We start from the raw sequence: 12,152 nt of genomic DNA on the forward strand, positions 1-12,152 counted from the left end.
GCAACTGCTCGACCATGAAATCCAAGTTTTCTCACCTCACACCTAGATGTCATAGTACTTGGACTGGATCCTGATGCAGTTTGGAATTCCTGTGTGATGTTCTGAATAGATGTCTGCCTTACACTTTACGACCCTCTTCAACTGTCGGCGGTCTGTCACTCAACAGACGAGGTCGGCCTGTACGCCTTTGTGCTGTACGTGTCCCTTCACGTTTCCACTTCACTATTACATCAGACACAGTGGACCTACGGATGTTTAGGAGTGTGGAAATCTCGCGTACAGATTTCTGACAAGTGATACCCAATCACCTGACCACGTTCGAAGTCCGTGAGTTCCGCGGAGCGCCCCATTCTGCTTTCTCACGATGTCTAATGACTACTGAAGTCCTGACAATGAGTACCTGGCAGTAGGTGGCAGCACAATGCACCTAATATAAAAAACGAATGTTTTTGGGGGTGTCCGGATACTTTTGATCACATAGTGTATCAAGCCACTAGATGACAAAACCAATATTTTGAGATTACATTCAGCAAAGGAAAGTCCCCCCTCTATGCAAGTTTCCTTTGCCCTTCACGTAAGTTAAAGCAGATAAAGAATCAGAATTTTGTTGATGCAATTCATCTATTCGTATAGATGGGTGTACGATTGTACAGCAGAATATCAGAATTATGGGAAAGTTACTTCGCTTTGTACTCTGTAGTAATTAGTCCCCTTCCTTAGAAATCGAATTTACATTGCTGATTTTCTATTTCACTGTAGAGTGCGAAAAAAGGAAATTCGTTTAGTATGAAATATGGTATTCTCTTTCGTTGATGACTACGATCAGCAGCAGACTTTCCATCAATAATTGAAGACTCGCTGTAGAAAACAAATGTTAAATGCCAAAAATAATAGTTACTGCAGCAGTAGACACACAAGATAGTAAATTGTGCCCAAGCGTCACAAAATAGAAAATACTATTGCTTAGAAATACAACCTAGCATATAACGAAGTATGAAAATCTAAGGCATAAACTTATTTAAAAAAAAAAAAAATAAGTGAAACAATTTCAAGGTAGCACTTACATTGTTTTCTACAAAGAGTCTTCAATTGTGGAATGACGGGGCCAGTTGCAATGTCATTTCGTAAATTATTGGAAATCTTCAAGACCAGGCCTCTTCATTCCAACATTATTGACTAACAAAGTCGCACCGATCGTATATTTTAACTGTTTCACCTGAGACTAGTGATAGCCTTGAATTGGAAAATTAAGTTACTGAAATTGTTACTGACCTTCTTGTAGAGTTTGATCCATGTGAGGTCCCCTTTGCTATCTGTATACTGGAGACCGAAGAACCAGACTTCTCGAAGACCAATCGTTTTGACTACCTGGTCGAACAGTTGTTTGCCTGTCGTCGTCTGCTGGATCGCGAACTCCAGCTCCGCGTCCATCGTCGTCACGCGTACGTTCATCTGAAAATAAAACACCAAAAGTAGTATTATTCATGTTATCCAGAAACCGACTCATGTAGTTATGATACTTTTAGGTACTTTGACATCACTTGCTGCAGACCAGCTAACCTATGTGTTGGTACAGCAATTATAAATTTTAATACATCAATCAATTACAGCTTCCATTTAACTTTCCTCTTTCTCCCTTCCATCGTACATATCTTCTGTCTATTTCTCTTTTTGTTATTTACCCCGTTACTATTCTCAGCACTATTTCATTGCTTTTTCCGTGTGACTCACATTGTAATCATTTCGAAAGCGTCTTGCTTATTTATTGGATTTTGCATACCATTCATTCTTTCTTTTCTGTACTTACAACTATATTATATATAAATTGACTGCAGCGAAATCTATTTGAAATTTTTGAATTCTTTGTTTTACGTCCCACGGATTATGCCCTGTGCTAAAGGAAACTGTGATGATGAGAATGAAAAACTGTAGAATAGGAAACCGGAAAGAAACTGGAGTATCCAGAGAAAAATTAACATGCACATCGCGTTTATCTGTCACAAAGCTTGTATCGAACCAAGAACCCAACACATCAGATGAGGGTTCTACCACTAAGCCACCGCGTGTACAAAAGATCAGGTGAAATTGCAGCGCCTGGATATTCGGTCGGCCTAATTTTCGCTAAGGTTCCAATGATCAGATGACATGTTTAACTGCAGAATATACTGTCCAAGCATCGACTCCCGATACTGTTACTTCTGATTTCTTAGCTCGAAGCTCCTTTACTCAACTAACTCTCCATTTGATCTCACGAGTTGTGTCATTACCGGAAATCTTTGACATCAACAGGGAACTGAGTATCCCCCAAACGCAAAATGCTGATGTTTTCAACACTACCGCTCAAAGATTAAGAGCTAAGGCGGCATAGTCGGTAAAGCCTCTCACTGGTAGCCATAAGACCGGGGTTCGATCCACAATCAGAGGCTTTGGAAAACAACCTGTCAGCGTGCTGCCTCATCTGACCTGTCTCCTCAATAAGGGGCGGACTCGAACTTTTTACGTCCGTTTTATTATTTTCTGTTCTACATTAAACCTTTTCCAGTTCGTTCTACACCTCACAGAGTAACAAATTCACGATCTCATCTCTAACTAGGATTTCAATGATTAAACTAATTCTACATTTACTTAAGGACGTGATAGGCTGCATATCAAATTTAAAAAATATTGATCAAAGCACCACAAAACAATTTGATGCCTATGGTTTCAACGACCAAATATCCTCAGTGCGCGTTTCCTAAGAAATCACGTGTTGTGGGCTTTCAGATTTCTTTATTCTGTCAATACCACTTCACTTTATATATAAAGAACATTCATTCACACCAATTTTTTACCCGACAAGGACATTTAAAGGCAGTAATTAAAGAAATTGAAAAATTCTACCAGCAGAGTGATTTCTTAAGTAACGTGGATGGAGGAGGGTAGAAGGTCGTTGAAATGTATTCGTCGAATTGTTATATTATGCTTTGATTAGCATTCTTCTGATTAATCACCTATTTAACAATTATCACGTAATTATAATTATCCTTTTTATTCAATCATTTGAAATCCCAAGATTGTGCCATGTGCCCTGTACACTAAACCAGTAGTTGAACCTTTAACTGACGACACTTCACGGAACGTTTAGGACATCGCGACAATTGTTTGATATTTTTTTTTTATTGTAAGTAATAACTATTATAGTGAAACCAGTTTTTTATAATGACTATATAGCACTGGAGGTGTTGACTAGTACAGTCTGTCTTTATTTTAACTAATTATTACTGAATTCTTCATAATTGTTAAACTCAAATTTCGCGACACACCTTAGGGGATTGCGTGACCACCAGTGTGTCGCGACACATCGATTAAGAACCACTGCATTAAACAATGGGTGATCAATGACACGAATGAAGAGTGATAAAAAGGAGCTACCATGTCACTCATTTACTCATCATATTTCGCAATCACTGGCGTAGTCCGATTTTAAACACTGGGAAGGGCATAACTTTTACATGCTCAAGGTATTTTTTAGTTCCACACTACGATTTGGTTTGGTTTGATAGAAATTTCATGCATGTAATTCATGAAATGAAAAAAAAAAAAAAACTAATTCACAGGTACAAAAATGTAAAGGAGCGAATCCAATGAGGAGATATTCCCTTCCTCTAAATACGAAAAAAAAAATTAAAAATATAAAGACATGATTGCAAAAATGAGAATTTATAAATTATGAGAAAACTGTTCTAAAAACTACCTCCCCCCCTTCGAAATAAAATCCTAGGTTCTTCTACAAAATTATTGGATGGAAACTGTCCCTCCCGTCTCCCTTCTAACAACACACTTCAAAACTAGAAAGTCTATACATGATCACATATTGGTTTTCTCCGAAGTTATTAAATTTTATTGTAAACTGCTATCTAAAATTATAAATTATCGGAAAGAAACTGTTCTGCAGCCAATAGGCTACGTAAATAAGATAATCCTCATTACCAAATGGCTCACTGAATAAGGTGTAGAATTAATGAGGGTAACCATGGCCAATCAATTTTGATCTTTCGGCACCGAGGTAGACAATATAATTTCATATTCTTTTCCAGTTGGAACCAGAAACTATTGTAGAAGATAAGGGATGTATCTGTCATCACCATTGGAATTAGAATCAGCATTTATCACCGAACGCTTCAGATGACCTTCAGTCGAGTAGCCTCTGAAGATGTCTTGGCAGTTGCATAACCATCAACCGCTCTTAGGTAACGGCTGGCAAAAACTTTCGTGACTGGATTGGACGTGACGTCACCTGGCTGAAAATGCGTGGGAGTAGCATCGTGACCCTGCAGACTCACCATTCGATGGTCTATTACTCAATTGCTACAGGTGCAACGTCAACTACACTAGATTCAGATGATCAAAGTGCACATGACTAATATTTATTTAACTCTATATTTTTATATAAAGGAAAATCCCGTTCTATTCTGATCAATTTTTATCAGATACATACGTGAAGAAATTAAAAAGTGTTATTTCTCTCTTCAACTACGTCCATCCTACAAGCAGAAATTCACCTTCAAAACTCATTTATTTAACTTCTCGGTTAATCTTACTACATGAAGGATATGCCAGAAGATACTTTCCCCAGAATTTCACTTCATCCCCCAAAATTTAAAGTCTGAAGACTCTTCCGTATGCCAGCTACAAAGTGTTTATGAGAGAAACACCATTCATCTATATTTCACATTCTGTTTAACATTCTGCACGATCACTTCACTGAGTCAAACATTTAGAATGCACTAGAATAAACAATATAGCTTACTTGAACAGACTTTTTTCATACTATACAGACATTATTCACTACAAGTCTCCGTAAACACAGAATGAAAAAACATCCTTTTAAAGAAGCTAAAGCTTTGTATGATCACAGGGATAGAGAATGATCTAGTAAAACTATCACACAAATTTCATTTAAAATAAGATCTACTGCATTGTTATATTTGTAGTAAAAAGTTGAAATAAATGTATCACGCAAATTGTGAATATATTGCTGCATGGAACTTTCTCTGAATCTATCTTGAACAATTGCGTTTCATGTTACTCAGCAGAAAGTTTTCTCTTTAAAATAACTATTTCTAATGTCCTTCCCAATACATTTCCGTGCCTTACTTTCAGCCAGTATTAGTCATTTGTCGGATTTTACATTCCTGCTTTATGTACTTTAAATGGAATTCCGGGCTATTTGCCGCATAGTTTGATTAGATTTCCGATAGAACACGTCCATTTGCCTAGAAGTGGAACATATCAAATTGCTGTAAACGGTATTGTGATTTTCACAACTATTGAAAACCATTTATACAATTGGATAAGCTAATTATCCAATTAGCTTTTCGAAATAAAGGCAAGGATTTAAGATTTAACTTGTCGGGCTTTCGGCATCTATGGCCATTTAGCCCGTTACGTTTGAGGTATGACGTCCCTCGGCGAGCACACTATCCGAGGAAAAGGAAGGAAGGGATCTGTATGTTAGCTACCACCCCGGCATTTGCCTAGTGTGAATGAGGAAAACCCCGGGAAACCTCATTCAGGATGGCTAGCCTGAAAAAGCTTTTACACTTTTTCAACCGAGTGCCCCTTCCCCCCCCGGCAATCAAACCCGGGGGGAAATAAAGGCAAATTTTCAATCCATTGTAACTTTGTTTCTACATGTTCGAAATCCATGATATCATGATCATAGTATTAGACACTAAATTACTTTTGACTTGCATTGCCCTGTCTCATTTGCGTTATTACTCATGTAAAGGCCGCCAAAATTTGGACATTGGTGACACTGTAGCGTCCTTTGCAACATTGAGAAATAAGCATTGTAACTTATTTTCATTTAGCATGCAAATTTGAAATAACCTAAAGTAGTGCCATCTGAAGAGTTGGCAATACTGTTAAGTTTGTGGTATTACAGAGTATGCCAAAGAATAATCTACCAATATTTGCACGGCAAAAAGTTTGAGTTTTTTTTTTTTTTCATTACTTTAAAAATCAAGATAAATGGTTCACCCTCACTACCAGCCACAATTATACTTGCAGCAATTTTCAAGTGTGTAGTAATAGACTTCATTTTGATCAACTTATTCAAACGGAAAACATGCTATTTCCAATAAAGTAGATGTCCTTGCAGGAGAGGCACACACACACAACTAAAGGAACTAACGATAACAATTTTTATGAAGGGTCAGATGATGCATGTACTGCCGTCTTTGTTTGTTAGTGCTCTACTATAGCATCCACAACCAAATCAGTAATTACACTACAGAAATGTGTTACTTATCTCTATATAAGAGTTACATAAAATCTTGAAAAACATGTGGTCTCATAGATAATTCTTCATACGCATTTCAATACATTTTTAATTTCCTTGTGTGGTGACTTATAGCGGTAAGAGAAACAGTAATATTTAGGTTTGGCAGACTCCAAGTGAGACTAGCGATATTTGTTTTGACCTATCAGGTTAGGTGGAATGGCGTTTAGCTTCGAAATTTAAATACATGAGAAAAATACAAATAAAAATAATAGTTTTGGTGCACAGAATGCGTAAAAGGCAAGATTTCGGAAATGGAAAAATGAAAATAAATAAACCAAGGGATTCGTACCAAGGGTAAGTTATTTGATTAATTCGTTTTCCATCCCTTTTCAACACTGAGGTTATACGAGACTCTCCTATTTAAAGTAGGATTCGAACTACTTGTTCGGGTTCGTATTCAAGGCAAATACCCGTACTGGAATTCGAACCCGGGCTGCAGTAGCCACTCGACTAAGAGCACAAAGGCATAAGTAGTATCAGTCCAGATTGAATGGAAACATTCAAATTCGTGGCTGATCTCGGAAACACGTTAAATAGATATAAGTGGTACTCCGATGAGCTGGTAATTGTATTATTATTATTATTATTATTATTATTATTACAGTACTCTGCCTTTTGGCAGGTCCTGGGACTAATTTTTTATTATGGTTTTCAGTTTGTGTCTGGAAAAGTTTCTTCCATGATCCTCGATTTTCAGCTTCCTCTTTTAACTCCCTATATATTCTATTTTTCAAATCATCGATCAGCTGTGCTCCTCTTCTTCCTATTCCTCGCTTTCCTTCCATCTTTCCTTCTATGGCAGTATGAAGAAGAATTTCTTCTCAAGATGTGTCTAATCCAATTGGCCTTCCTACGAAGGATGCTGGATAGAAGTGTCCTCTTCTCTCCTATCTGTTTTAAAGGATCTTAGTTTGTTACTTCCTCTATCCATTTTATCTTCTCCCATCTTCCAACACCACATTTCGAAGCTCTCTAAATATTTCTTCTTTAACGTTCCTAATGTCCAAGCCTATGCACCAAAAAATCCAATGTTTCATATATAGCACTTGACCAATTTCTACCTTAATCCAATTTTAAGGCTGCTGGTTAAGAGTGATCCTTTCTTGTTGAATGCTTCTTTGGCTACGGCAATTCTGGACCTGATCTCTTTGGTGCAGAACGCGTCTTTCGTGAAAATACTTCCCAGATATTTGAAATGACTGACTTCAAGTACTCTTTGTTCTACTCTGACCTATAAGGGAGCATATTTTCACGGGATATTCTCATGACTTCATTTTTTTTTTTATGTTGATTTCTATTCTATATAGTTTCCCAGTGTCAATTATTTTTTCAACTATCTCCTGTAATCCTTCTTCGGTTCTAGCCTTAACGTAATGTACACAGGAAAAATTAGTGTAGCGAAGTACACACCACAGAACCCATGACAGTGTCCCAGAGGCTGAATCGAAGTTATATAAGCTGCTTCTATTGCAGCAGAAACAAATGTACTAATTGATTTCATTTATATAGTAGAAGGACAAAATTCCTCTGAAATGGATAGAAAGGAACTAACACTGCCATGTTTCTCAAACACAATACACTGCAGTAATTAGTAGGAATATCGCTAACAAGATACAAAATCTCGTTTAACATTCCTATAGTACAGTTAACCCTATAGAGATGTAATGATCAGTGTCTCAGCCCTATAGAGTAGCTGAGACAGTATTTCAAGACTGCACAGTGTTCTATATCACCTATGTAAGAGAAAATTTTCAACTTAAAACTTATTATTCGGTTAAAAGGCTATTATAACGCTTTGACGGATTCGAAATATCCAGTACGTCTGGTGTGAGAGCACAATATGTGGAGGAGTGCTTTAGTAATCGAAATAGGAAGAAACTAAACGCTTTCGGAGTTTTTAAAAATGAAGCAATTGGACACAATCACATTTCTAACTGCATATTAGCATACAACGATTACGAAAGTTCTTCTTGTGTACGAGGACGAGGTAGAAAAGAGCATGGCTAAGTAGCAAAGCGCTCACCTCTGGCGTGTGAAGTTCCTGCTTCAATCCCACATTGCCAAGTGAACTTTCTGGTAGAAAATGTGAGTGGGTTCTCCAGTTTCCTCCTTTGTTCATTCCAACATTTTGTTTATCATCACTGTCGTCGTCTCGTTAGCGCATGGGACGTTAATAAAATCAGACAATTACATTTCACTGAATGATATAAATACTGAGACAATTCAATGGCAGGTATGTTGCTTCCGTAGATAGTTTAGAAGGAGCCAGGATAGACCAAGATGTGAGAATTTACAGCAGGGTTTCAGAAACAGTGCTAACAATCCTGATTGGAGTTTTTTTTCTACGGTAGTGAACCTGACGATTTCTCAAGCCACAGAGCTAGTTTTGAGGAAGAGACCAAAGTGGGGAAACTCTTGTATTTCTTTCAAGCCTTTCACTTCTTTCCTGCCTGCAGACTTCAGGATATATTGTCTGTCGGTAATGAAGAATGGAGTACGTAAAACCCTTCTGAAGGTCATACTTTCTTCAAGGTAATATAATTATGAAGAAAATGTTAAGAAAGACCCATACAGCACAGTGTTGCGCAACTTTTTTTTCTTCCCAGAAATGTTTGTGAGAAATTTCTTCATGTGCTTGAACAAGAATTTTGCTGTACTGTAAGTAAACATGGAAATATGTTGCAGTGAATTAAAGCGATTTCGATAAGAGAAACCAACAGCCACAAAACTATTGTCTCCGTGATACGAGAATGTTACGTCATCACCGTGGACTGTTTTTGAGTAAAACACGAACTTCCTCATTCTAAATAGCTGCACATGGATATCCCATCTCATTAAGAGGACATGGTTACACGTACCTCGGCTATTAACCTTGAAATTAATTTGCAACGCTTCCAACAAAACTGAATATTTTTTTTCAACACTACAGAGCTTAATCACAAAATCGCCATATACACATGTCATGTCTACGTGATGTAAGACATTTTTGGTAAGCTAATGCACATACTGTTGAATGATCCTAGATTTTAGGTTGTACTGAACGTGTATCTGCCACGACAAACTCAAACTCCGATGTTTTGAGGGTAATTATCACTATCTCAGAACATATGTGCCCAACGCGTAACTGTTGGGGGAAAAATGGGAAAAGAGTTTAGGAAGAATATCCCTAAAACTCAAAGACAAGTTCTTTAATCTGATTAAACACTTTTCTAGAATGTATTCGCTTCAATGGAAGAAATTTTCTGATGCTATTCTTTAAGCGCGTATAATTCTTCTTAGAAATTAAGTATAAGCAAATTATTAATGAACGTATACGTACTTTTTAGAATCTCGAAGATCACGAGAAGGCTTTTTGAAACGCTACTAAACAGCAAGTATGAAAATCAAAACCAACTGAGGTGTATTTTATATCTCAGTCTTAGTATTGAAAAGATGGAGAACTACGGGAATTGTAATTAGTTCCTACAACAGTTCTCATGATGTGAAAGAAGAAAAAAAGTGATTCAAATTTTTAACAAACGCGTGAACTTCAAGAATCAGAAGGTGAACATAAGAGACCGTTACACAAACATATTCTTGGGAAATCTTTAGTAGTATGCATCACTACTGGTAGACAAGCACCGATAGATACAAAAAGAATTCTATTCCTGTTTTGTTTTATTTGAACTGACGTTTCAAAGGCATCTGATTACCTGTACCATTTTGATTACCTGCGTTATGTTTTATTGTCTACATTTGAACAAAACTACCGTACAACAACAGGTCTCGAAATGAGTAAAATTATACTAAAAGGTAGTGATATGCCTTTGAAACGTTAGTTCGAATAAACTAAAACAGAGATGGAACAGTTATTTATTCCATTATAAATATCTCCGTAAAAGTTAACTGGAATAAACAGTAAATACAATGTCGCTTCGTATAACTCACTTTACGGCCGCGTTCACAAAAGTTCTCCACTGACTTCTATCCTTAGCTAATTGGATCCAGTTTCTACTTTGTATTCCTATTCCTGCGAGATCCATCTTAATATTGTCCTCCCATCTGCGCCTAGGCCTTCCTAATGGTCGTTTTCCCATTGTTCTTCCAGTTAAGACTTTGAAAGCGTTCCTACTTTCTTCCATCCTGGCTACATGACCTGCCAACTTAAGCCTTATAGATACGATGACCCTAACAATGTTTGGTAAACCGTATAAATTACGTAGTTCCTTGTTATAAAGTATTTTTTGTATATAATACAAATATACAGTACGTTAAAAAAAAAATCGGTGGCCAAACTCCGGGAGGTGACTCCTTATATTAAATTAAAGGAAAAAAAAGTTCTAGTAAACCTGAGTTGAAAATTATTTCCTTTCAGCGAGTTATGAAGCCACTAAAAAATGCGAAACAATGCGTTTTGAAGCGCCTTAATCTATCTTGAAAACTACGAGACCCGTAAAGTGTTTCAAGGAATTAACACAAACTCGAATGCACTCTAAATTTCCATGTTTTACAATCTTCCGATACCGGAGAAACGAACTGAAGGAAGCTGAAGTAAGGGCACACACTTAAGTACTAATGGAGCATTCGTTTCGCTGGGTGGTTATCAAACGAATATTCAGATACAGTACATACTAGTTCCTGTGTACTATCTCGAACTGCTTACAGGTGTCGTTTTGAAGTCAAGAGTTTCAAAATGTGATTTTTCGTATTTTCGGAGGTTTATAAATCTGAAAGACTTTTTTCAACCCATGTTTCTCTCATTTGGTGACATAACCTCCACCAAATAAATATTGTGTAATTACTTCACCAGAATAACTATTAACTATTCTCAGCAAAAACTGCTATTTAACGCATCCTCGAAGAATGTAGAGAGTTCGATGTGCCCTACCGATTTTTTTTTTTTTACCATCTCAAGTTATAATAGGCTACGAGAGGAGAAACGTACGAATGAAGTGGGAGGAAAGTGAAGAACCCCGAGAAAACCTACGCATACTGTGTGTTTACAACAATGCGCCTTTGGCGCGAGATTGAATCAAACCAGTGACCCATCGCGGCCCGATCTGTCAATGTATTATAATCAAACAAAAATTCATCTTTAAAAGTTATAAGAATTTTGGGGTACACCACAATCAAAATCGTATTGTATCCTGCAGTCTTTCTACTTCAATTATCAGTTTGATTTTAACGGATCGCATGGTTAACCTACAGCACTAGATAATATGTTTACAGGGGTTCACACCTTTTATCAAGTTAATCACATTAACTGATATGTTATCTTCGGACATTATTTTCTCCCGTTAAACGCTAACATTGTGCCAATTGAATGTTTGAAATACAGTACTCGAAACATTTAAGCTTTCAGGATGGACAGGGTTTAAGAAAATTGTAGATCTTTACGTTGGTGGCTCTAATACCACTTCTAACTTCCACAGGGACAAGAAAGATACTTCGTTATAAAGCTTGTGGAACACAGTCTAACGAGCTAACTTTTGTGGTCCCCGTGCGAAACCCGTAGAAAAAGAACTTTAAAAATTCTAAATTTTTGAAAATTTGTGAGGATGGTAACACTACTTATACGTAGGGAAAATATTTTCACAACATTGGGTACAATATATATAAAAGCGAAAGTTCAATACCAAGTTCCGAACGTGTTTGCTACAAGAATCACCCTGTACATATTTTAGCAATATTTTTCGAAATTATTTTGGTCTGCCCTGACGTTGGCAGCCCTAGCGACACCCCTAATTCTCACAGATATAAGCAATACCTCGTTGGAAATCTTATGGGACACAGATTCCAAAGAGGTAACTTGTGCCTCCCCCCTCGTGCCCAACCCACAAAAGAATTA

At 37.1% G+C, this 12,152-nt stretch overlaps 1 protein-coding gene across 3 annotated transcripts in view; it reads right to left on the bottom strand.

Annotated features, from left to right (window-relative positions):
- The window catches only part of Moe (moesin), a 136,961-nt gene that overhangs the window by 68,611 nt on the left and 56,198 nt on the right, over positions 1–12,152 (bottom strand). For all 3 annotated transcript variants that reach the window (XM_081732667.1, XM_081732670.1, XM_081732664.1), the window contains one exon: positions 1,273–1,452. In XM_081732667.1, coding sequence (XP_081588793.1) covers positions 1,273–1,452 — 180 coding nt within the window. The remainder of the gene's footprint in view (positions 1–1,272; positions 1,453–12,152) is intronic.

Source organism: Thermobia domestica, chromosome 1 (genome assembly GCF_964235325.1).
Source record: "Thermobia domestica chromosome 1, izTheDome1.hap1.1, whole genome shotgun sequence".
NCBI classification, from domain to species: domain Eukaryota; kingdom Metazoa; phylum Arthropoda; class Insecta; order Zygentoma; family Lepismatidae; genus Thermobia; species Thermobia domestica.